The 25315-nt window shown below is 40.8% G+C and overlaps 1 protein-coding gene across 3 annotated transcripts in view; it reads right to left on the bottom strand.

Moving 5' to 3' along the window:
- Window positions 1–24736, bottom strand: part of syne3 (spectrin repeat containing, nuclear envelope family member 3) — a 57085-nt gene extending 32349 nt beyond the window's left edge. For all 3 annotated transcript variants that reach the window (XR_009922111.1, XM_062397926.1, XM_062397927.1), the window contains exons 1-6: window positions 24602–24736; window positions 21962–22119; window positions 19668–19840; window positions 18704–19013; window positions 9155–9310; window positions 7610–7960 (exon numbers count right to left, since the gene is read on the bottom strand). Coding sequence is in view for 2 of the 3 variants with exons in the window: in XM_062397926.1 (XP_062253910.1) it covers window positions 7610–7960; window positions 9155–9310; window positions 18704–19013; window positions 19668–19840; window positions 21962–22105 (1134 nt within the window). In the remaining variant the exon portion in view is untranslated. The remainder of the gene's footprint in view (window positions 1–7609; window positions 7961–9154; window positions 9311–18703; window positions 19014–19667; window positions 19841–21961; window positions 22120–24601) is intronic.
- Between the last annotated feature and the right edge of the window lie 579 nt (window positions 24737–25315).

Here is a 25315-nt window from a genome sequence, read left to right as displayed (position 1 = left end):
ATACAAGAGAACCTTTTCTACCCTTTTTGTCGATCAAACAGGGCTGCACTCCCTCTGCCCACTCGTGCTGTTTTCTAAATGCCGACGGTCACCACACACACAACTCGCCTCCTTCACTGTTGCGGGAGGAGTGGCAGTCCGCATGGCCGAGTTGCATGCTTTGGGGGAATGACTAAATTGCGCCAAAATAATCATTTCAACTCGATTATAGTAGTTTGGATCGTTTGACACAATAATCAAAATCACTATTAATCGAGCAGCCCTAGACTAGAGGGTGCTGTTGATGCGAGTGTGTGCAAGGATATGGAGCTTTGAATAAAAGACAAAAGCGATAAGTATAGACAGAAAAGATAAAAACTAGAAATCTTAGAACTGTTCAAAGATTAAGGTATCAAATACAGAAACTGAAAAACCATGAATATATCCAACTTTCAGTTTCGATCCGACAGACCAAGACAGGAGCTATAGAGCAAACTAGGAATAAGGAAATGGAGTAGGAAATAGTTGAGATATTTTGCAGATGGTGCAGCAGGTGAAGCACAGACAGAAGGGAGTAGTAAGCAGAGATTAGGACAAAGCTTAGAGGGCAAGACAAATGTTGAAATGCAGACAACCCATGCTAGGGTGCAACAGAGAGATGTCTCACTTTTGCAATGAATAGTAAGGGGAGCAGAGGAGAAGCTGGCAAGAAACAAGGAGATTATGCTCTGAGGTATAGACCTGCAATAAGGCCACCTGAGAGATAAACTGGTCCTGGCCAATATCCAATATTGATAAAAAAGGGGACAGAACACAACCTGGCAAACACTTCACCTTGAGTTTCTGATGTCCAGACTTCCTGAGGGGGCCCATATTTATACTGAAGGGAGCAATGGGGACGAGTCACCTCAACGTGGAAAGGGAGGGGCCAACTAATCTGTGGGCAGGTCCAAATCATGGTTTGAAACCAATTCAGCATTTTACACAAATCCCTGATCTCATTTAAGCAATGATGCAGCCTTCAACACTATCTATAATTAAATGCCAGGCACATAGAAAGGGAAATTATGATATCATATGAGGTTATAATATGTCAGACATGGCAGCAACCAAGAGCCAAAATAGTTTTTTGACACCGCTAGGGTCAATAGAGCCAGACACCACTCTTAAAGACATAATCTTAATGCAGAAAAATGCAAGCTCAGGTGAACATATCATCTGGCAGCAAAGGGTGTGGCAGTAGATTAGAAAGCATTGTGGGGGTCACAGGTTTCACCTGTAACATTGATAAATATTCTGATTTAGGATGTGTGCAGGACTGATCACTGTGCAAGGGGGGAGGTGAGAAGGAAAGGAAAAAAACAATGATAAATGGGGCAGCACTTACTCTGCAACAATTATGTTAAAACACAGGGTTGCGAAAAGAACTTCTGTCTGCAGGAGTGTGTTTGTGTGAGTGTGCTTATCTCCATCACTCTTCACACACAAACTGATGATCAACTTTATTTACTTCTCAATCGATGGGGTCGGATCTTTAATCCTGATCATTATACGAAACGCAGGATAATTATCATTTCATGTCTATTACCTTGTTTTCATAATCAATGGAAGCCATAATCATAACAATAATATAATAATTATAATGGTAAATGGTCATTTATAATATTGCAATTATCTAGTATTATCTTGATGAACAATGAAAACGCTTTAAAGAAGTTAGTTACCATTTACCCATTCAAACACTCTCTTGCTTCTACACTCCTGATCAAAATCTTAAGACCAGTTAAAAAATTGCATGAATTTGCATTTTGCACTGTTGGATCTTAGGAAGGTTCTAAGTAGAGCTTCAAAATGCAAAAAGAAGAAATTGGAACAGGAGACCAAAAGTTGTGAGCAGGCAATTTATTGAAAACAACAATTTAACTCAAATAGGCTGTTCATCAGCTGATCAAAAGTTTAAGACCACAGCCTGTAAAAGCAAAAATCTGTGCAAAAATTTGGATTCCATGTCATTTCCTGTCAAGTAATCACACTGTGAAGATCTCTTGATGGCAAAGGCAAAAAAGCTCACCGTCTTTGAACGTGGTAGGATTGTTGAACTGTGTAAACAAGGCCTCTCACAACGTGCCATCGCTGCTGAGGTTGGATGCAGTAAGACAGTCATTTTGCATTTCTTAAAAGATCTTCAGGGTTATGGAACAAAAAAATCAAGTGGTAGACCCAAAAACATCTCACTGGCGCTGAGCCGGAGGATCCGAATGGCTGTCCGTCAAGACACGGGACGATCCTCGTCCCAAATTAAGGCCATTTCTGGTGCTGACTGCAGCCCAATAACCATCAGACGGCATCTGCGAAGGAAGGGCTTCAAAAACAAGAAACGTCTTCAAAGGCCAGGTCTCCTTCAACGCCACAAAATTGCCGTTTAGACTTTGCAAGTGAGCACCAAACATGGGACATTCAAAGGTGGAAGAAAGTTTTATTCTCTGACGAGAAAAAATTTAACCTTGATGGTCCTGATAGCTTCCAACGTTATTGGCATGACAAGGAGATGCCACCTGAGATGTTTTCTACGCGGCACAGTGGAGGGGGCGCCGTCAGGATTTGGGGTGCTTTTTCCTTCAATGGAAAAATGGAGCTACAGGTTGTGCAGGGGCGTCAAACAGCAGCTGGCTATGTGGAGATGTTGCAGCGGACATCCCTCATGACTGAGGGCCCTCGTCTGTGTGGTAACGACTGGGTTTTTCAGCAGGACAACGCTCCAATTCACAATACCCGTCTGACCAAGACTTTTTTCCAGGAGAATAACATCACTCTTTTGGATCATCCTGCGTGTTCCCCTGATCTTAATCCAATTGAGAACATTTGGGGATGGATGGCAAGGGAAGTTTACAAAAATGGACTTCAGTTCCAGACAGTGGATGCCCTTCGTGAAGCCATCTTCGATAGCTTTGAGATATCAAAGAGGATTATCACATTGACGTCATTACGGTAAGCGTGCTGCGTCATTTCCTGTTTTCTTGCCACTGGTGGTGGTCGCTCTGTGAATTAGCTCCGCTGCTAAACACAACTGTTTCTCTGTAGCACTACGGCTAAAATCACCGGTCTGTAGTTAAACACTCGCACATACCAACCCTTATTCTATCGTGCTTAGTGATTCTGTGTTCTGTCTGAGCTCACCCTCGTAACTCTATAGCAACGATGTCTTCTCTCTCTCTCCCTGTTGCTCCACTGCTCTCTCTTGCTCCGAGTGTCCAATGTTTACCTACTCCTCTGCCTCCCTTAACAGTAGTGGTACATGTAATAAATGTAGTGTGTTGATAGCGATGGAGGCTCGGCTTAATGACTTAAAAGCTCGGCTCAGCAGCTTAGAAACTCCGTTAGCTGTAGTTAGCCACCTCCCGCTAGCCGCGGAGCCACCTAGCTTAGCACGTAGCTTAGCCTTAACGAGCAGTCCACAGACTAGTCCCGTGGAGCCGGGAGCCCAGGGCAGCTGGGTGACAACCCGGAGGGGGCATAGTGCTAGACTTAAAAAGCCCACGATTAAAGAGCCACCAGCTCACGTTTCAAATAGATTCTCTCCACTCAGCGAGGCACCCGCTGATAAACAAACTCTGATTATTGGCGACTCGGTTCTGAGAAACGTCAGGTTAGCGACACCAGCGACTATAGTTAATTGTATCCCAGTGGCCAGAGCCGGCGACATCGAATCTAAACTTAAGTTAATGGCTAAAACTAAAAAAGGTAAATACAATAAAATCGTAATTCACGTCGGCAGCAACGACTCCCGGCTTCGTATGTCGGAGGTCACTAAATTGAATGTTGGGTCGGTGTGTGCTTTGGCTAAAACGATGTCACACAGTAGTTTTCTCTGGCCCGCTCCCTAATACAACAGGTGATGACATGTTTAGCCGCATGTTGTCTTTTAACAGCTGGCTGTCGAGATTGTGTCCTGTAAACGGCGTGGGCTTTATAGATAATTGGCTAACTTTTTTGAGAAAACCTGGTCTTGTTAGGAGAGACGGCGTTCATCCCACTTGGGATGGAGCAGCTCTCTCATCTAGGAATATTACTAAGTCTATAACATGACAACCCATTGTCGGGACCAGGAAGCAGAGCTGCAGTGCTTCCGCGCATCCAGTTCTATCAGACCATTATTTAATAACCTTGGATTTTTCAATAACTGAATATATGCCACTAATAAAAAATTCATTTTCTAGATGTCTACCTGATAGTGCTGTAGCTAAATTTAAGGAAATAATCCCAATTACATTTTAACCCGTATTAGCAGTAGATATAAACAACAAATTCTTTAAAACCCTGAGCTCCATTGAGATCGACCACCTCGTCGATAGCTCTGCAGACTCATTACGATTAACATTAGACTCAAAAGCGCCTCTAAAAAAGAAAAATGTCAAACATAGTAAATTAGCTCCATGGTATAATTCCCAGACAAATGAGTTAAAACAATTATCAAGAAAACTAGAAAGGAAGTGGCGCTCCAGCAACAATTTTGAAAATCTAATAGACTTGAAGAATAGTGTTAAAGAATATAAAAAGGCTCTCTACAAAGCAAGAGCCGCCTACTATTCAAAACTAATAGAAGAGAATAAAAACAACCCCAGGTTTCTCTTCAGCACTGTAGCCAGGCTGACAGAGAGTCACACCTCCACCGAACCCAGTATTCCTCGATCCCTAAATAGCAATATCTTTATGACCTTTTTTAATGATAAAATTCAAACTATTAGAAATAAAATCAACCATCTCCTGCCCTCAATTGGCACTAATACCCTCCCAACAACAGAGATCTCAGAAACGGCTGAGAATCCTACCCACTACTTAGACAGCTTCTCTCTGATCACCTGTGATCAGCTTACCAAATTAATCTCAGGTTCTAAACCAACAACCTGTATCTTAGATCCCATTCCTACCAAATTACTTAAAGAAATTCTGCCCCTAATTGATAGTTCGTTACTTAACATTATCAATCTGTCATTATCATCAGGTTATGTACCACAGTCTTTTAAAATAGCTGTCATCAAACCCCTACTCAATAAACCCACCCTAGACCCAGAGGTTTTAGCCAATTACAGGCCAATATCTAATCTCCCCTTCATTTCTAAAATCTTAGAAAAAGTGGTAGCCAATCAGCTGTGTGAGTTTCTCCAGGAAAATAATATATATGAAGACTTTCAATCGGGGTTTAGAGCCAATCACAGTACAGAGACAGCCTTGGCAAAAGTCACTAATGACCTTTTAATAGCCTCAGATCAGGGACTTGTGTCTGTCCTCGTTCTGTTAGATCTCAGTGCAGCATTCAACACAATTGACCATCAAATTTTATTACAAAGACTCAAACAGTTAATTAACTTAATGGAACCGCCCTTAACTGGTTTAAATCGTATTTTTCTGATCGCTCCCAATTTGTGCAAATTAATGATGAGTCATCTGTGCGCACCAAAGTTAACCATGGTGTTCCACAGGGCTCTTCGCTCGGCCCAATTTTATTCTCATTATATATGCTTCCACTAGGAAACATTATCAGGACACACTCGGTAAATTTCCACTGCTATGCGGATGACACCCAGTTATACTTATCAATAAAACCTGAACTAAGTAATCAATTAACTAAACTTCGAACATGTCTCAAGGACATAAAAACCTGGATGACCCGCAATTTTCTCTAATTAAACTCAGACAAAACAGAGGTTATAATACTTGGCCCCAAACACCTTAGAGATGCATTATCTAATGATATAGCTGCGCTAGACGACATTGCTTTCCTGATTTATCCTTTAATAGTCCTGATTTATCCTTTAATAGTCACTTAAAACAAATTTCTAGGACCGCTTTTTTCCACTTGCGTAATATTTCAAAAATTAGACATGTCCTTTCACAAAAAGATGCAGAAAAACTAGTCCACGCCTTTGTTACATCGAGACTGGACTATTGTAATTCATTATTATCAGGCTCCACTAGTAAGTCGTTAAAGACTCTACAGCTTGTCCAAAATGCCGCAGCACGTGTCCTGACGAGAACAAAGAGAAGAGAGCACATTTCTCCAATATTAGCATCACTACACTGGCTTCCAGTTAAATCTAGAATATAATTTAAAATTCTCCTCCTCACCTTCAAGGCCCTTAATAATATAGCGCCTTTTTAGCTTAAAGAGCTGTTAGTACCTTATAAACAGAATTCAAGCCTACTTGTCGTCCCTAAATTCTCTAAAAGTAGAGTAGGAGCCAGAGCTTTTAGCCATCAAGCCCCTCGGCTGTGGAATAATCTACCACTTTCAGTTCGGGAGGCAGACACCATCTGTTCGTTTAAAAGTAGGCTCAAAACCTTCCTTTTTGATAAAGCTTCTAGTTAGAGCTAATTAGTGCGCCAGAACGTTACTTGTTCTATTTTATGACACATGACACACGGAGCTTCTCTTTCCAGCTTCTCCTTCCTCTTCTCCATCCCTATCCCCCTTCCCCGGAATCCCTTTGCTTTATGACCCGCAGATCCAGGGCCTCTATGGCCGCACCATGGATTGTGGTTTGTGGATCGCGAACCGGGTGTCGCGGTGTTGGATCTAGTGTGGCGGATTCTAAGTCATGTGGCTTGTGATGGGTCCACCTGGTGGGCGGCGGAGGACGGTGACTGAGGACTGGAGTGGCGTCTGGTCTGGATGGTGGATCGTGGTCTAGATGGTTGCTGAGCATGGACTGTGCTTGCAGCCGGTAGACATCCTTTTGGATGTCTACCGTCATCAATGCTGCTAGAGACTTTGATTATTGATGATGTTCTCCTGCACGTGGCATCTATTGCACTTCTGTCCGTCCTGGGAGAGGGATCCCTCACATGTGGCTCTCTCTGAGGTTTCTACATATTTTTACCCTGTTAAAAGGGTTTTTGTAGTTTTCCCTTACTCTTGCTGAGGGTTAAGGACAGAGGATGTCACACCCTGTTAAAGCCCTATGAGATGAATTGTAATTTGTGAATATGGGCTATACAAATAAAATTTGATTGATTGATTGATTGATCTTCACCACTTGGTGCAACATTCGCACTAGCCTTTTGGAAACACTTGCATCAAGCATGCCAAAACTAATTTTTGAAGTGTTCAAAAATAATGGTTGAGCTACTCATTACTGAGTCAGTTTTTGACCCTTTAATTTCTGTTTTAGGAGGTTTTTTTAGCTGTGGTCTTAAACTTTTGATCAGCTGATGAACAGCCTACTTCAGTTAAATTGTTGCTTTAAATAAATTGCCTGGTCACAACTTTTGGGCTCTTGTTCCCATTTCTTCTTTTTGCATTTTGAAACTCTACTTAGAACCTTCCTAAGATTCAACAGTGCAAAATGCAAATTCATGCAATTTTTTAACTGGTCTTAAGATTTTGATCAGGAGTGTATGTGCAGCGCTTTCATCATCACATCAATTACACAATGTCAGCACATTTTGCTCAACGACACTGGTATCAAACATCTGACCTGGTTAGAGGACAACCCACATCATCTCCTGAGCCACCGCAGCACCAAAGAATGGCATAATAAGAATGGAAACCCAGTACCTCCAGGACTATGTAATGACCTTCTTACATCCTGACAACATTTATAAAACTGTTGATTTGTTTAGAGGAACCTACCTTGTATTTCCTCCACTGGCCAACTATCTGCTCCTCAGTACAGTCCTCTATCTCGCATCCCTCAACCAGCTCCTGGTTCAGCCCCTGCAACAGCTGCCTGAGGCGGCCAATGTCCTCTCCAAGCTGTTGACAATTGGCCATGTAGTGACCGTAAGAGTCCAGTCTCAAGCGCAGGCCCTCCTCAGCCTCACAGAGGCCCTGCCTTAGCCTTTGCCAGCCAAGCCTCAGCTCCTCAGCCTCTTCCACCACTACCTCCACACCTGCAGGAGAGGTGCTGCTCCTCACTGCCTCCGCAACACCCTCGATATGCTGAAGGTTGTTCTTCTCACCGGCCACACTGTCATCCAGAGCCTTGTTTTGGGGCAGATGTAGAAACATTACTAAATGTGAACTTGGACAAAGAGTGATGAAATGTCACTTACTAACTTTGTAGTTTTGCTTTATTTTTGAAGAAATTGTACTTTCTTGATTATTTTTGTTCTTGGTTTTTACCCTCGGGGTTGAATGCACTTATTGTAAGTCGCTTTGGATAAAAGCGTCAGCTAAATTAAATGCAATGTAATGTGATAAAATATGTTACTACTTGGTGTCAAATCAAACCTTTCTATGATATTAGGGGCATTTGCACAATTGACACATTTTTATCATGCCAACACATATATACTATAGTACAAACCTGTATTCATTCAAAAAAAGCTTTCACATCAGCGACAGAAATTGGCCGATCTGTATTTGTGGCTTTTATTTTTTGGGACCAAAAATGTTTCTCTACAGACACATTTTAACAGTCGGATTGTCAGTAGCTGACGTCATATTTTGAAGCAGTAGAAGTAGCATGAGAAGATGAAAAACTTCCTCCTATATCCAGTCAGACATAAACATAGGATATCAAGTTTACTTAATCTTTAGAAGGATATCAAACAGCTTACTTGAAGCAGGGATCAAGCAGCTGTTATAGCTAATTTATAAAGCAAATGCGCACTGCTGGGACTTTTCTCTTATTATTTAGATCAAATGATTATTTGCTATTATGTGCCATTTATTTATCACTATTGATATGCAAATGCTAAAAACATACACAAATGATAATAATAATATAATTCTTTAAAACAAATAAAGGTCTACCTGCAAATGTTTCGAATTAAAAGCATGAAAGGAAGTAAAAGGGTTACGCCGGCTACACAGCTACCCTGTGATTAATAATGTGAATCATTTGATCAATAGACCAATAAACTGGATTTACAGTGATTTGTATTTGTTTCCATTTCTTCCCAACAAGTTCTGATGTCAACACTAATGCTAAAGACCCTGCTTGCTATATTTTCTCCACCGTGATGATGATGGTTTTGCTTCATATTATCTTATATTATCATTTGTTAATATCTTGTAAAATATTTAAAAAATGCGAGTATTTAGAGTATTTATTCAAAATATACCATTCCCTTATTCTGCCTTTTCCCCTGCAGAAAATAACTGGAAGATATTGAGAGCGTCAATATGGTGATATCAACAGCAGCTTTTTAATTCTATTTCAGTGAATCTCACTTGTAAGGCTTTGAGCTTAATCTCAGTTGTGTTCTCGCTGTCCATCAGATCCGTTAACTCCTTGGTTTTTGACAGCAGCCACGACTGGAACCCCTGAATCCTGCCTTGGTATGTCTGATGATCCTCAGCAATCTTCTGAAGCAGCAACAGACGCTCCTAGCATAGCAGGACACACATCATGGAATTTATTTAGTACACAGCTAAAACTTGTGGGGAGGCACTCAAAAAAGGCCATCTGAGGAGGGCTGTTTTAGGCAGGGTAAAAAGGGTGCTGTTTTAAATGATCCTTGTGGTATTTTGAACAAAATATGTTAGACATTTCATTAAGACCCCAAAGAACCATATCAACTGTGGTAAAATGGGCAAACGATGGGTCCTTTAAGACTTGGCTATTTGAGCAAAACATTTGTGCAATACATTCCTACTACAGTTGAGCAATATTACCCAAAATTAACATGGGAGTTCCGGGTTTGATGAAGTAGTAGTGGTAAGACACACAGGGAAAACGCCCTCTCAGATCAATTGCAATTTACCCACCAAATAACCTGAAAAACGAATCTTTTATCAATAGAGGGGTACATAAGTGTTAGACGAAACATAAAAAGGCTGGAGAAAATAAGGAAAACTGCCAAGACCTCAGAAAAAAGTGCCTCTTTGGCAAAAGCTAGAAACACCGAACCTGATCTAGCTAGCACCCACAGGCCAGAGGAGCCCACGAGCGAGCATTGAAACCTAAGATGTAATTAATTACAATTAAATCTGGAAAAAACAATAAACACATCTTTGGAGAGGCAAAGGGAAAAGACGGAAACTCAATACCACAGTTTGTTGAGAAAGCAAGTTGGCACTACCACAGGACTTGAATTTGAAAAAAACATTGGGTTCATCCCTCCCTGGTGAACAAACCCCAACCCAAAGCCCCTCAGAGGCCTATTATTATAAAATTCCAAGAGTTCACAACCAATGAAACTGTACTGAGAGAAGCTTGCAAAAAGGGAAGAATCAAGCCAAGCACCAGATCTCTCTACTTTGACCATGATTATGTGACTGAGATAGTAAAGAAGTGTAGTTAATACAGTGGCATTAAGAGAGCACTAAAGAAAAAAGGGCATACGTTTTCAACTTCCATACACTAATATGCAGATCCACTAGAATGTGAGGTCAAACTATTAACACTTCCTTGTCAATTGGCTGTTTCCCTTACTATAAAAAGGTAAAAGTGAACCCTCAACCTTAGGTAAACAACAACAGCCCTGTCTCTCTTAGTGGTGGGGGAAAAAATCAATTCTGTTCAGTATCCCGATAGTAGCACGAAGTATTGCAATATTTTTTATTTATTTGTAATGCTTTATTTACAATTTTTGCAATATTTAATTATATATGTAACGACCCCTGGCTGGCAAAGCATGAAAAGGAGAGTTTCAGAGTTTAAAGATACCTGAGCATTCCAGGCACTTATGTGTCTGCTGAAAGGATGTTCTCCACTGCAGGAGATGTAGTAACGGCCCAGAGGAGCAATTTAACATCTGAGCATGTTGACAAACTCCTTTTTCTGAACAAAAATGCCAATATTCCCAAATTAATTTAACATTTTGGTTCATGACCTTGCAGCCAACTGGACTGGACTCTAGCGGTACACATTTTTGTTTATTTTTCTCAATTTGATTGAAGCTCTAAGTTACTCTTATTTATATGATTATTCTCAGGTTTATGTTACTCTATTATGTCTGCTTTATGTTACTGTATTGTATTTAAATAATTTCAAGTTATGTGCTGGGAGCTCAGCGTTCATGTGAGAGGTCTCATATTCAGAAAATGATAACAAAGGTCCTGTGTCCTACTTTAGTAGGACGCAAAAAGTAGGATACACTTTTCTCTCCAAAGCACTTGAGCCTGCTATCTCAAATCAACTCTCTTCTTATCTTCACCAGAACAACCTCCTTGATCCTGAATAGTCTGGTTTCAAGGCAGGTAACTAAACTGAGACTGCCCTCCTTGCTGTTATTGAGCAACTTCCCACTGCTAGAGCAGCCTCTCTCTCCTCTGACCTCAACCTTCTGGAGCTCCCTTTAGCGTTTGACACAGTCATACTCCAGATCCTTATGTCCTCCCTCCAGGACCTGGGTGTCTCAGGCTACGCACTCTCCCTGCTCACATTCATTCTTAAAGATGGTACCTACCGGGTAACTTGGAGAGGATCTATGTTAGAACCTTGTCCACTCACTATTTGGGTCCCTCAGGGTACTCTCCTGGGTCACTTCCACTTTTCTCTATACACCAAGTCTCTAGGCTCTGTTATTCACTCACATGGCTTTTCCTACCACAGCTATGCAGATGACACTCAACGAATTCTCTTTTTTCCTCAGTCTGAAAAACAGGTAGCACCACAAATCTCTGCTTGTCTGACTAACATCTCTCAGTGGATGTTCGCACAACACTTGAAATCCTTGACATGACCAAGCTACTTTTTCTTCCAGGGAAAGGCTCTCCATCCAAGACCTTACTATCACCATCAACAACTCTGTGTTAGCCCCCACCGAGACTGCAAGGAACCTGGGTGTGACACTCAACAGTCAACTCTCCCTTACTGAAAACATTTCTGCAAAAACCTGATCATGCAGTTGCATGATGTATAACATCAGCAGGATGGGTCCCCTTCTCACTCAGAAGGCAGCGCAGGTTCTGAAAAAAAAAAAAAAAAGCCTGACCCAAGCCCAATGTAGTTATTCTGAAGCTGCACCTAATTTGTATTTTACCCTCTCAATGAAAACCATTGTCATTGCTTGTTTTCTCTGAATTGCAGTGTAAAAGAAAGAAAAAAAAAATTCAGCCCAGTGAATGTGACCCACCCAACCCGCACACCAACTCTTAGATTTAAACAATGTTGTCTGGAGATTATTTTCCACCCTCTAAGCCAGGGGTCGGCAATTAATTTTCCAGAGGGGCCACATGAGAAACATGGACAGTTGTGGAGGGCCGGACCAATAAGTGAACTTAATTCTACTCATATTAATTTGATGAGCTTCTACAGATAAGAGTAAATGTTATGGTTAGGCAATGAAAAAGTGAGGCAGGCAAAGTAATAACGCCAACAATATATCACACTTTAAATCAACATTTACAAGAACAGTTGTGAACAAATAATGCAATTTTTTTGCAGTATTCCAAACATCAGCTTTAAATTAACTGTATACAAAGCGCTATTACTATTTGCATATAGTCTAATAACCCCATTTGCGTTTTTTTTCTTGTTAAGTGAGAGATATCGAGTCTGTTCATGGGCATGAACAAGTGCACTGAAGTCAGGTTGAATATCTGAGGTGGATATGCGAAGGACAGCTGACAGGTGATCATCAGTGAGAGAGGATCAGTATCTGGATTTGTGAAACTTCATCACAGAAAATGTTTGTTCACATGTCAGTAGATCCAAAGAGAACCAACATCTTCTGAGCATGCCTTGTCACGTATGAAAAGTTCTCCTCTTTGAGAGACGAATAAAACTTCAGCAGTGGCGCTGACTTAAAGTGCTCTGCCAGCAGTGTACCTGCGGAGGTGATCAACTGATGGTGTGGCTTCTTTCAGAGATGGCATGTGGTTGAGAATGTTACCCTCCAACTGGCTTGAAAGAAACTGCAACTTTCTCATGAAAGCCTTCACCAGGCTGTACATTTCATGTGCAAATAGGCCCTTGCCTTGCAGTTTGGTATTTGGCTCATTCATTAATGCAGTGACATCATCAGCAAATGCAAGATCTTCCATCCAGTCTGCATCTGAGAGATCTGGGCTGTCCTTGCCTTTCTTTTCACAAAACTCTTGAATCTCTGCTCTCAGGTCCCATACTGTTTTAAGCACTTGGTCCAGACTGAGCCATCTGACTGCTTTGTGGTAGCCTATGTCCCCATGTTCAGTCTCATGCTCTTCCAAAAGTGCAACAAACTGTCTGTGATTCAGCTCTTGCCCTGATAAAGTTAACTAATTTAGTTACAACATCAGTAACATGATTCATTTTTAGCACTGACTTACACAACACCTCCTGATGTATAATACACAGGGTTCATACACATTTTGACCCATGGATTTCCATGACTTTTCCATGACTTTCAATATCTTTAAACCAACTTTCCATGACCAGACATTTTGTGAGATCTCAGTGTATACATGCTAAAGAGTCTAAATTTAGTATTTAAGCTAACAATGAGAATTTCAAAGCATACAGTAAATCTTTAATTACACAAATGAATGAGACAATAGTTTGATTGACGTCTGTTGTAACACATTGCATGTACTTTTCCATTTGTAGCCAAGCATGGTTAAATCTACACTTACCTGGCGTAGTGCATTATCTCACCTGCTTCCCCACCGAACATTTCAATTAGTATGAGATAGTACGCCTGCTTATATTTTGAGCGTATTTCTTTTAAAAGCATATGAATTGATTAAAACTCAGCGTAAATTAACAACATGAAAATATGAATATAACAAATCTCCATGACTTCTCCAGGTTTTTCATGACCGTGGGTTAATTTCCCTCACTTTATCTTGCATCCGCTTCAAAAGTCGTCCCTTTTATTGACCGCATTAGTGCCAGCTCCTCAGTAATCGCAAAATCTTTCGTCATCCCACGTACAAAGATGAGTAACTGGGCTGTGTCGCAGACATCACAGCCCTCATCCAGAGCCAAGAAGAAAAAGTCAAAATCGACTACTTTCTTTAGCAGCTGAAGCTCGAGATTTCCCGCGATGTCCTCGATCCTTCTCGTTACGTTTCGTCCGTAAAAGTCTCTCCGTGCTTTGTCTCGTAATGCCGGTTCAAATTGTAATCCTTAAAAACAGCGATCTTTTCTCCACAAACTAAGCACACGGCTTTCCCATCGATATTTCTTGTCTTAACGTGGGCTGACATTTTTGCGGACTTAACAGCTAACTCCCATCTCTTCTTAACTCCGTTCGCCAAAACACCATCCGCTCGCGGGCATTCAGGATGTACGTCAGGTAGATGTTAAAAAAGGCACCTTCAAAATAAAAGAAATGTTGTATTCTTTGCATGATGTCCACCTATTTACGTGTGATTCCTAATATTCCTTTGACCTCACGCGGGCAGGTCACAGACAGCCAAAGGGCCCGGATGCAGCCCGGGGGCCGTACAATGCCCAGGTCTGCTCTAAGCTATCTCCTAGAAGCTATGGTTCTGTCAAACAGCAAAAAAAAGCACAGAGAAAGACCATGAGAGGAGCACAGTAGCCCAACACTAAAAAAGTGCAAGGTCCCTCTTGCCAGGTCTCAAGTAATGCAGGCTCCATGCTTTTTAAGGGGTTTATTGGATTCAGGTGAAGATGATGATACACCTTTTTAACTTGTTAAAGACGTGCAGTAAATATCTGTCTATGTCTTAACTGGCTCCCGTCCGCCTGCTCAGCTCACTGCCTTGGCTTTGTGACAACTTCAATCTGTTCTGTGGTCACTCCTCCTTCTTCACAAACGATAGAGTCCATCCCAATGCGCAGGGCAGCCAATTGCTGGCGGCTAGCATACAGCATGTTGTACATTCTACTGCATGACACAAACTGTTTACTTTCCCCTAGAAACATCCTCCTCAAATACATTCCATGCTCCCTCCTGATTTTCCAGGTACCATATTAAGTGATTATCTATAGGCCTCTGAAGCTTTCTGCCCCCATCCGCGCCCCCTTCCCCTCACACACACAACCGCCTAAGCACCTGACTACTTACTTGATTTAAAAGATGTGCCAGTCAATTCTACGTTGTAAATTTATTGAACTGGAACTTTGAGACATATGAGAACTGGGATTGATATATGTTCTCTCTTCCACTCCTGTCCTATCTCATCCTGTCCTCTTCTCTCCACACCTCCCCTCTCCTCTTCCTACTCTTCTCAACTCTTCTCCCTTTTCCTATGTCATCCTCTACTCTCTTATCCTCCCCTCTTCATCTTTCCAATAGGACTTGAATCTGCAGCGTGTCATTGTCACTCACTCCTGTAATGCATCAAAAATTTGAGATTATGAGTCTTACACAGAAGGGGTAGTATGCCTACTCTTACTCTGTAAAAGCTTGTGTAAGACAAACTAATGAACCTAAAGGGAAAACATAAGGCTGGTTCACCTGTGGTTCCTCAGTACAGCAACCTCACTAGTAAGCTTAGCTTAACAGTATAGATGATGATGTTCCTATTTAGTAGTATAATTTTTTTAAAGAAAAAAACTAAAAATCACCCAATAGCTAAAGGTAGACATAAGAATGAATGTTACAAAATTGATCAAGACTAGACTGGTCATGTCAACTACTATAGAAGTAATGCAAGCTAGCCAACACTAGCTAGTTAGTAAGCAAGCTGAATGTTGGCTAGCAAGATTGCACTGCATGTGCTTGCTAACCATCATTAATGAATACAAATTCAAAACAAACTCCCCTAAATGTGGTGAATAACACGGTTTTAGGAAAAGTCAATGAGTCAAATACATATGGGGATCAATCATAGTTCTAGTATTTTAAAAGCAAGGTAAAAATTACCTCAACAATTCTTGTGTAACCTGCTAGCTATTAAGTTGCAGCTAGAGCGAGGAGCTGGACTAGTGGCAGAAACTTGGACTATGGGCAGAAAAGGTCTCTGGTTCAACTCCACGGAGAAACAACAAAAAACACGAACCTGGATTGATCTGTCCAAAAATCCAAGAGGATTATCCCTACCCTGTCTAGTGCCCCAGAGCAAGACACCTTACTCCCCCAACATCTGCTCCCCGGGCGCTGTACATGGTCGCTCACTGCTCTGTGTGTCCTGCACCCGATGGGTTAAAAGCAGAGGTTACATTTCCTAAAACTGCATGAGTGTGCCTGTGCATGTCTGTGCATGAGTTTGGGACTAATAATCTAGGATCTTAGCTAGTTAGCAAGATTGCACTGCTTACTAACTAACGTTGATAAACCCAGGTTTACCACAGTTAAAACACAGCTTACATTTGAGGATAACTTTGAGGACAGCTTACATTTGAGGATATACTGGGAAATGCATGTATTTGACCCTTCTATTGAGATCGCGAGTAACGTTTCTCGGTTATTATTCCCCTTAGTCCACCAATCCGAAACTATACTTTTAAAGTCCATATCGCCAGGTTGCCTGCATCAAATTCCAACATCTAATATTCCAGATTATGCCAAGAGCATGCTCTACAACATGGGATCATCCATTTATATCTACAGTAAAAGCTGTTCACATGTAATGGGTTTTTATAAACTCATCTTAATTCTGTGCTCAATAGTTTCATTCTATTACTATTTTACACATCATCAAATAAAATTTTCCAGGATAACTGTTTCAATTTCCATGTAAGTGTTCACTTTTGCTCATTTTCCATGACTTTTCCACACCTGGAAAATGAAAAAATTAATTCAATGTGTTCCATCATTTCCAGGTACCGTAGGAACCATGGTACTACTCTCACTAGCGCCCCCAAACAGGCGTACCAGCCACCAACTAATATAAGCATTATCTGAAAAATATTACATTTCATTATAACTCTACTATAATAGCAGCATTCCTGCACCCATGTCAAGCATCCTTCCCAAATATTTCTTGAACAATGAAAGAACTAAAAATAAATTATCACCCATCACAAATCCCAACCATATTCCGTCAAAATCCCATACACCCATACATTCCTCATCCGATTTAGACTTTTTATTGCTACCTGAGACCTGGTTTTCTCCTGGTGACCACACCTAGCTGCTAGAGCTTTGTCCACCCAAGGAATGAATATCTAAGCACTCCCAGGGATAATGACCGAGGGGGTGGCCGAGCCCAATTACCACAGATACATTTTTCTAGGCTGCTATGCTCAAAATTGTAAGCACTGTCTCTGTCCTAGGCCTAGTAATATATCGCACTCCCAAACCAAATGTTAATTTTGCCTTTTATTTGATCTTTCATTGTTTTAGATTTCGACAGAGCCATTATTGTTGGTGATTTTAATATCCACATTGATGTCCCAACCAATAGGTTTGCAGCTGAATTATTAAATGGCTCATATTTAACATATTATTTGACGTATTGGTACACCCAAAAAGATATATCAGTGTATTAAAGTCATTGATTACTTATGATGATTACTTATGAGCCCCTCCTCTGATTGGCTGACTGCACTCTGAGTCAAACATGCGACCAGGCCTATAATCTGAAGCCTGTTGGAGCATATGGTAGGGCATGCAGATTGGCCTACTGCACTTTGAGTGACACCGCCTATCACCGGTCTCATTCTAGAGCACGAATGGCGACAACCACAGTTTAGAGTCACGGTATTATGTTGGGATACAGGTGTAGAATACCAGTCACACAGTTACAACAAGATGTTTCAGAATAGTTAGCTACATTGTCTCATGTTGGTTCAAGTTTTAGCAGGACAGTCGGCCATGTAGGAGTTATGTCCAAGCACGTCCGAGTTACAGTTGCTGCATGTATAAATAGTTTACTCAGTTCCTAATAATGTTTGGTTTAAAAGCTTAGTTCATCTAGCAAAACGCTTAGTTACAAAACGCTGTATTTGATGTGATGCCAGTTGCTTTATAAGGTTGAAAATATAATGCAGATAGGGCTTTAAAATTCTCTAGGTCTTCTTGACCACCAACCGATCCTAATGTATTACTCAATGGCTTCAATAATCGCCGTCAAACCACAATGGATTTCATAGCCCCTATTAAAATGAGTGAAAAGTAAAAACAAGTTAACAAGTAAAGTAAAACTGAAATTATCTGTTAAAATCTCTCCATGGATTAATGGCAGGCTACAGGATCTCAAAAGGCTGTGCCAAAAATCGTAAAGGAAGTAGAAAAATACCAAATGCATGTCCACTACCTGTATATGAAAGTCCTCTTGTCATGTTTCAATAATACAACTAAAATAGCAAGAGCAAATTATTACTCATCATCGGCAATCACTATAATCCCAGATCCTTTTTTTAAACTATCAATAGACTCATGAACCCTGCTCCTCCTGCCCTGCTAGCCACTTCAAATACTGACTATAAAAAGTTTATTTTATCTACTTTAAAGAAAAAAATAATTTACATCAGAACTAACATTGTACCAACTACAACTCTCATCAAAAACATAGCAGAGCATCCTGCCTGTCCCATTCTACTTAGTAATTTTTCGCAAGTTTCTCTTCCTGAACTCATTGAAATTGTGCGTACATGCATCCTTCTTCCAGCCCTCCCGACCTCCTACCCGTCTCACGCCTACATGAAGCAGTTGGTACTGTTGGCTAGGGCTGCAACTAACAACTATTCTTATAGTCGATAAGTCATCGATTATTGAAACGATTGAAACTACTTAAAAAGATCCATGTTATTTGTAACCTAAATTTGTTTAAGTTGAACCAATTAATTATTATTAGGAGTGATTATGTACAATGAAGTTCAGAGAACAGGGATTGAATTGTGAAGGACAAAGGGTTTCAAATAATGGAGACACAATATTTTCAACTACAGGCAGTAGTGAGTAGTGCAGATGAGTCCGACTATATTAATAAGCACCTTACCTCAGCTCTTTCTTGGACTTCTTTGTAAGCCTCCTGCAGCCTATTCTGGGTTTGGGGCTCCACACTGTGGTCCTGGGTTCTGTTGTGGAGTGCTGCCGCCTCGTTCAACAACCTCTCCAACAGCACAGCCTGTCCGTGAATGTCGCTAACTATCACTCTTTGATGGTCCACCTGCCAAATCTTCTCCTTCAATCCCAGCTGCAGCTCCACTCCAGCATTCAAGATGCGCTGCTGCCTTGTCAACCAAAGCTCAAACTCCTCGTAAGCCTTCAGGTACTCACTCCAGTGAAGCCACACCCACTCAATTCGACTGCATGTTAGGTTGAATATGTTAGTCACTCATTACTTGCTGAGAAAAAACAAATTATTTGTCATACTTCAAATATTGTGCAAAACAAATTAGTCAAAAACAACAGGTAGATAGTGTATGTGGCTTATAGAACACATACCTAGCAAGCTAATTGTCAAAGGATATTTTATTGATGATTTATCAACTATTTAGGATTTAGTGTCATCTTTCAGTGAAATGTAATATTTCATCCAACTGAATTACTCTTGCATCATCTTCCCCTTGCCTTGACCTTAACGTTATGTTTAGACATCTAGATCTGCACTAAAAATCAAAAATCTATCTTCATCGTGATGTCAAAATGCACAACATACGTATCGCAGAAGATGGCAAAAAGTGCGATAAATTCTGCATGTGAATATTTTTGGCTAATCAGATGAAGCCTAGCGCACAAATACACACACACACTGACTCCTCTTATCTTCATGATACATACACAGCTTTAGCATTCAATTGATGTGGTTAATGCTGTATTTGCAATTGGCTTTTTCTTTGATATATGGAACTATTTCTGAAGACTCGTCTAAAGCAATTAAATCTAACCCCTCAAAATCGTACCAGAATATATATAAACCTGAAGCAACCTAAATAAATCGGAAGTGGGTAAAGCAGCACCTGTGACAATGGATGATGTAGGTGGAGGTCTCCTCCCACTGGCTTTTCAGAGATTTGAGTTTAGCGAGGGTGTGTTTCCTCAGTTCTTCATCTCCGTTCTCCAAAAGTTTCTCTGCTGCAACCAGCGCCATGTCCATCTTCACACGACCTTCATGCTCTGACTGATGGATTTTCTACACATTCAGAGGGTCAAAGAGAATATCTTTTTAGTCCATAAAAATGTGTCAACTATGTTTTTGTAGAATTAAGTATTCAAAATATATATGATACTTTAAAAGGCAAAAAAAGGGTTAAATTACTTTTTTTTACAGAAATCGCAGTAATAATTATTAAAAAACATACATGAGATTGCATTCCCCATTAACCGTTACGCCAGGTTCACACTGGACGCAGCAGCACAAAATGTTGTCTGCCTCCTTTCCGCATCGATGGTTATCAATTGGGCTGTTCAAACCGGCAGCTAAGCGCCGCACAGCAGTCGTTTCGGCATCTGTTATATTTGTTATGCTCTGATATAAATAACATATATTATTACATATTATATATAATATAAATGATCAAAAATGCATTCCATAATTTCCATATTTTCCTGCTGTTCTCATTGAGTTTTAATTTCCCAGATTCCAACCCCCACACACTATGAAATGTGGTCTCAGTGACGTTCATGTTCTATCTCAATTTCCCCCCGGAATCCCTCACTCACAAAACATTTATTTGCAGTTTCATTCATTGGCAATCATCTTTTTTCTTCTCAAAAATGAATTGTTATTAACCGGCCTTTAAAAAATCCACTTTTGGCTGACCTCTACACAGAAATACTCAAACACCTCTGTCTGAAAATCAACAATCATCTCACTGCCCAAGATCGAATTTTTTCAGTTTGATGCAAACATTTAAATGAAGCTCCTGATCATTGTTAGCCTGGATGCCAGACGAACTTAGTCCCGCCCACAACATTTGAGGTTGGGAAGTTCGGTCTGGAGTCGCTCCGTTGGGGAGAAATTATGCCCGGTTCGAAATCATCCGGACCAATCAGATTGTCAGGGCGGGCTTTATACGATGATGGACAGATGATCAACGGTAACGTAATCAACCACGTCACCAAAGTGCCCTTGGGTTGAATTCGTTTTCAACAAACATGCCTGCCGCTGGAGAGCTGAGATGTGTAGATGCTGCCATTGAGTCTGTTTTAGAAGACATCGATAGCGCATTCATTTTGAAAGAGGAACAGAGAATGTGGAGGCGACGCCAAAGCACCGCGCTAATCCCTATCGCACCGGCGCTTGGCTGTTCACACCAGACACTGAAGCGACGCTGAACCGCCGGGCAGCGCTAATAATATCACCCGTTGATCCAGTAGATTAAAAGCATATACTTACTTGTTGCTCCAACATAAAGCAACAGCGTCCCAACATTCGTCTTTCTTGGTTCTGTCTTTATACGAGGATCATACAACTCACTGTACTTCTCCAATTCAATTATTCATTTAATGTCATCCATGTTGAAGAACTTCGCTGTTTGCTCCGTTAAATGTCGGATGTCCGGGGTAAATTACGTATTCTCCACTCAAGCATATGTGGAGAATACGTAGCCCCCTCTCTCTCTCTTTTTATCTGTATCACTGCTTGTGTGGCTGTAGTGGATGGGCAGAGGGGGACATTTAATAATGTCATTGGTCAAATTAAAACTCCAAGACAACAGAAGGGGACTTTGAAAAGTATGGGATGCACATTTGATCATTTATATCATATAAAATATGTCTTCAATATAGTTTAAGATCATTTTTCAGTGTGTTTCCTGGTGCGATACACTCGCGTCAAGCGCAAAAAATAGACTCGACGCCGAAACGATCGCTGCACGGAGCGAGGCAGCCTTGGCGCAGCGCGGTGCTTCAGCCTCCGGTGTGACCAGCACAAAGTTTTAACATGGGAGTGGATGGGAGCCAGCTGTTATTTAAGGCTTGGCGCTGCACTGAAGCGTCACTTCGGCATCACTTCAGCATCCGGTGTGAACCCGGCATTAGTAAATAACTCACAATGCGTTGCTTAACATACGTCACATACTACGTTGCTCTGATTGGTTGTAGGTCTATCCAATTGAGCGAAGAGGAATTTTATTTCCTGGTCAGTTGAAACACGCCCCATAATCACAGCCCAATGGAGCGGTCTCAGACTCACATTCTGACTAGAATTGTGAGTCTGACAACGTCAGGCTAGATCATTGTCCACGTGGTCTCTAAATTCCGAATTACTTTAGAAGTAGCAAGGTTTCAGACAGTTAGTAAAGTATCACACCTCTGTCTCCCTGAGTCTTGCCTCCAAGGCATCAAAGGGCCCCCGGGTGTTGTCATTGGCTTTAAGTATCTCCTGGGAAGCCTGCATCCACAAGAGGGCCGCCTCCAACCTCTCCATGAAATCTTGCTGCTTTTGATGGGTCATGATCAGTCCCAAGCCTGACAAGGGAACAGCCATTAGCCTTACACATTTTAATATAAAAGCAGAACTTAATAATATTTGGAGGAAAATTCCACATTTTTAAAAGAAATTGTCTGTGAATATTAGGGACAAAATATACACATTTAAAATACATTTGCAATTACAAGAAAGTCATTGTGAGTGTGAAGACCATTCCTTATTACTTTACTCTCCTGTGTGGGAACACTCCAGTTTCAGTCGCTGTAATGAAGACTGACAAAGACAACAACTCTGTTGTTGCAAGGTTCGAACAAACACTGAAAGTAACCGAGCCCCGTTAAAAGGTTCCCTCCTGTCCGTATTTCAGCCAGCAATACAGTTATTTATAGTCAGTATTTATAAACCTCTGTTCCTAGCGTGAGGTTGTTCTCTACAGCGGACATTGTTAGTACCGGCAGGGCATATTTTGACAACAGAATAATCTCTGCAAACAAAGAAAATACATATATTTATTAATGATAATCATACAGTACAATAAGTAGGAAGTTTAGATAAAGTACATTTTCTACATGATGAGCTTTAATGGATATTTACTGCATTGAGGCATATTACTTTGCAGGTCAACAAGAGATTCTGGTCCTCTGATACTTTCTAATCACTCACACGTATAACTGATCTTTATAAAAACCCGCTGAATTCATTTTATGTTCCTGGATAAACGGGGCTCGGTTCTTCTGCAACAATGAAGTAAAACACAATGTTGCGTCATAATCTGCAGGGATAACTTCTCTTCCGTCAGCAGGAGTGTGTCTGTTTGTGTGTCTGCTCGTCTCTGTCAAACTTCCCTTAGAACTGATAATTACATGCATTCAGTTATTAATTGATCGTTCCGGTAACTTCAGCGCTGATGTCCTGTTTGTGTAGCAAGTTACGTTTCGTGTGGTCTAGCAGTTTTAAACATGTGTCCCTCGGAACTCTAGTATCAATAAAACACAAAGTTAATGTCAGTACTGTTTGTGCCCTAATAACTTGTGATCAGTCATGGTGTTTATTGCTAGTGTAATCGAGCGCAGGTCAGCGAGGGAGTGAGGAGGAAGCAGACTCAGACAGAGAATGACGCTTTATTGAGCGTGTGTCCTGGTCGTGAAGCAGCGCTGGTTATAATTATTAAGCAGTGGAAAACCTGTTAAACAATGAACATAGCGGAAAACGTGAATCGATCACTCAATAAGAATCAGACATTTCTACACCTAATGCAGGAGCCAAGACATTAGCATGTGTGCTGCCTACACTCTGTGCTTTAACATAACCTGACATGGCTGTAACTCTATTCCAGTCACATGATTGGTTTGGAGTGGCGCTATGCTCATTATAATTGGCTTTTCGTGTTGTGTGTCAAAACATGGATGGAATGACTTCTATCAACGTCTTATCGACCATGTCTTGTATTTATAGTTGTATTGCTGTAATAATCTTGATCTTATTTTTGCCCAGCCCTAATCCAGTGTTTTTGGAACATGCCTCTTACACAATGGTCAGGATATGCTGGTTTTAGCCGTGATGATTGCGGACGCGGCTCAATTTGCTGTTTAAAGGGCGGCTGTGGCTGGGGGGTAGAGAGGTCGTCCTCCAACCTGAAGGTCGGCAGTTTGATCCCCAGTCTTCCCCATCTGCTTGCTGAAGTTTCCTTTGGCAAGATGCTGAACCCCGAATTGCCCCTCATAGAACAACAAAGTGCTGCTAATAGACATACTGTGTGAATGTGTGTGTGAATTGGGGGAATTTAAAACTGTACTGTAAAGAGCTTTGATTGATCATCAAGTGTAGAAAAGCACTTTATAAATACAAAACCATTTACCATTTTTTGATTCACTCTAACGGTACGACAGAGTAAGCTAAGAATCTGCTGTAAAATGTATGAGAGGGAGGAGTCCTTGCAAAGCAGTAGGACAAAAAGGCACAGCTGGAAGGAAACCATTTCACACAAGAAGAGTTTTCTACTACTATTCTTGTGACATCTTATTGCACTAGGAAACTACAGAGAATTGTTTTCTCCAATGTTAATCGGCAATGAACAAGACGAACAAGTCTAAAACTGTATTAACGTTTTCCTTTTAAAGTTAGTTTGGCAATTAACTTGGCTATTAAGTTTAACTGTAGCAGAACGCAGTCTTTATGAAGACAACGAAGCCCCTCCTACTTAAGTTAGACTGCTTGCCAAGAACGTGTAGACCCAACTTAGAGGTACATTCAGTCTCGTAATAACGAGCTATACGCTAAGCTAAATTAGAAGTTAAGATTCAACGTATGGACAGCATATTACAACAAATCCGAATCGGAAAACTGTAGCTCTATGCAGCTCATACAATACAGTAATCTTATGTAGAGCTCGTGTAAGCGCGAGAGGCTAAAAGGAGTTATCCGAGTTTGTAGACAGAGAGAGGCCTATTATCATAGCAAGCTGAGCTACGATGCAGGTTCACTGATCTACTTATGCTTTGTAAAAATAAAGACACTTACGGCTTTGTGTTCATCAAGTTAGATGGCTACTAACGGGAATACTGCCCTGCTGTATTGACTTCCGTAAAGTTAGGGAAGGCAGGAAGTAAAGCCGAGGCGTTCAGGGCTAGTCAACAAGCCTTTCCACGGTGCCTTCAGGGACATCTTGTAAACTACAACACCAATCCGAACATATAGCAGAATTGAGGTATTCGTTACTAAACGAAACTTACAACACGCAGAAACTGAATGAACTCGTCGCAAATAAAATTCTAAAAGAACATTCTTAAAAAGGTTTTTACTGATCACGTTATTTTTGAAGGAATTGCATTCCAAATACTATAATAACAATTTTTTATAATAATAACATTAGATATTGTATAGTATATTTGAGAAACAATCCAAATAATGTGGCATTAATATTGCAATTGATTCGTTTTTAAGATGTCATTCTCCGCGTTAATGTTGTTAAATTACCCTTTCTGTACAGTTTATACAGTCAGCTCATATTTCACTAATTGGGACTGTTAAACAAGCACGTTGCAAATTAAACAAGGAAAGAAAAAATAATTAGACATAATTGTATCATACAAAGTTGTAATTGCAAAACCCAGTTGGCTTCTACCAGCTGTTGCATCTTTTGATGCTGAGCTGTACACAAACAGTTCCATTTCTGCATTTACAAGTGGTTTATCCTTGAAATCAAATATTGAAGGAATAAACTTTTAACTCCTC

Source organism: Platichthys flesus, chromosome 10 (assembly GCF_949316205.1).
Source record: "Platichthys flesus chromosome 10, fPlaFle2.1, whole genome shotgun sequence".
NCBI lineage: Eukaryota > Metazoa > Chordata > Actinopteri > Pleuronectiformes > Pleuronectidae > Platichthys > Platichthys flesus.
Note: the sequence above shows the minus strand (reverse complement) of the source record. Positions and strands in the feature narration are given on the sequence as shown.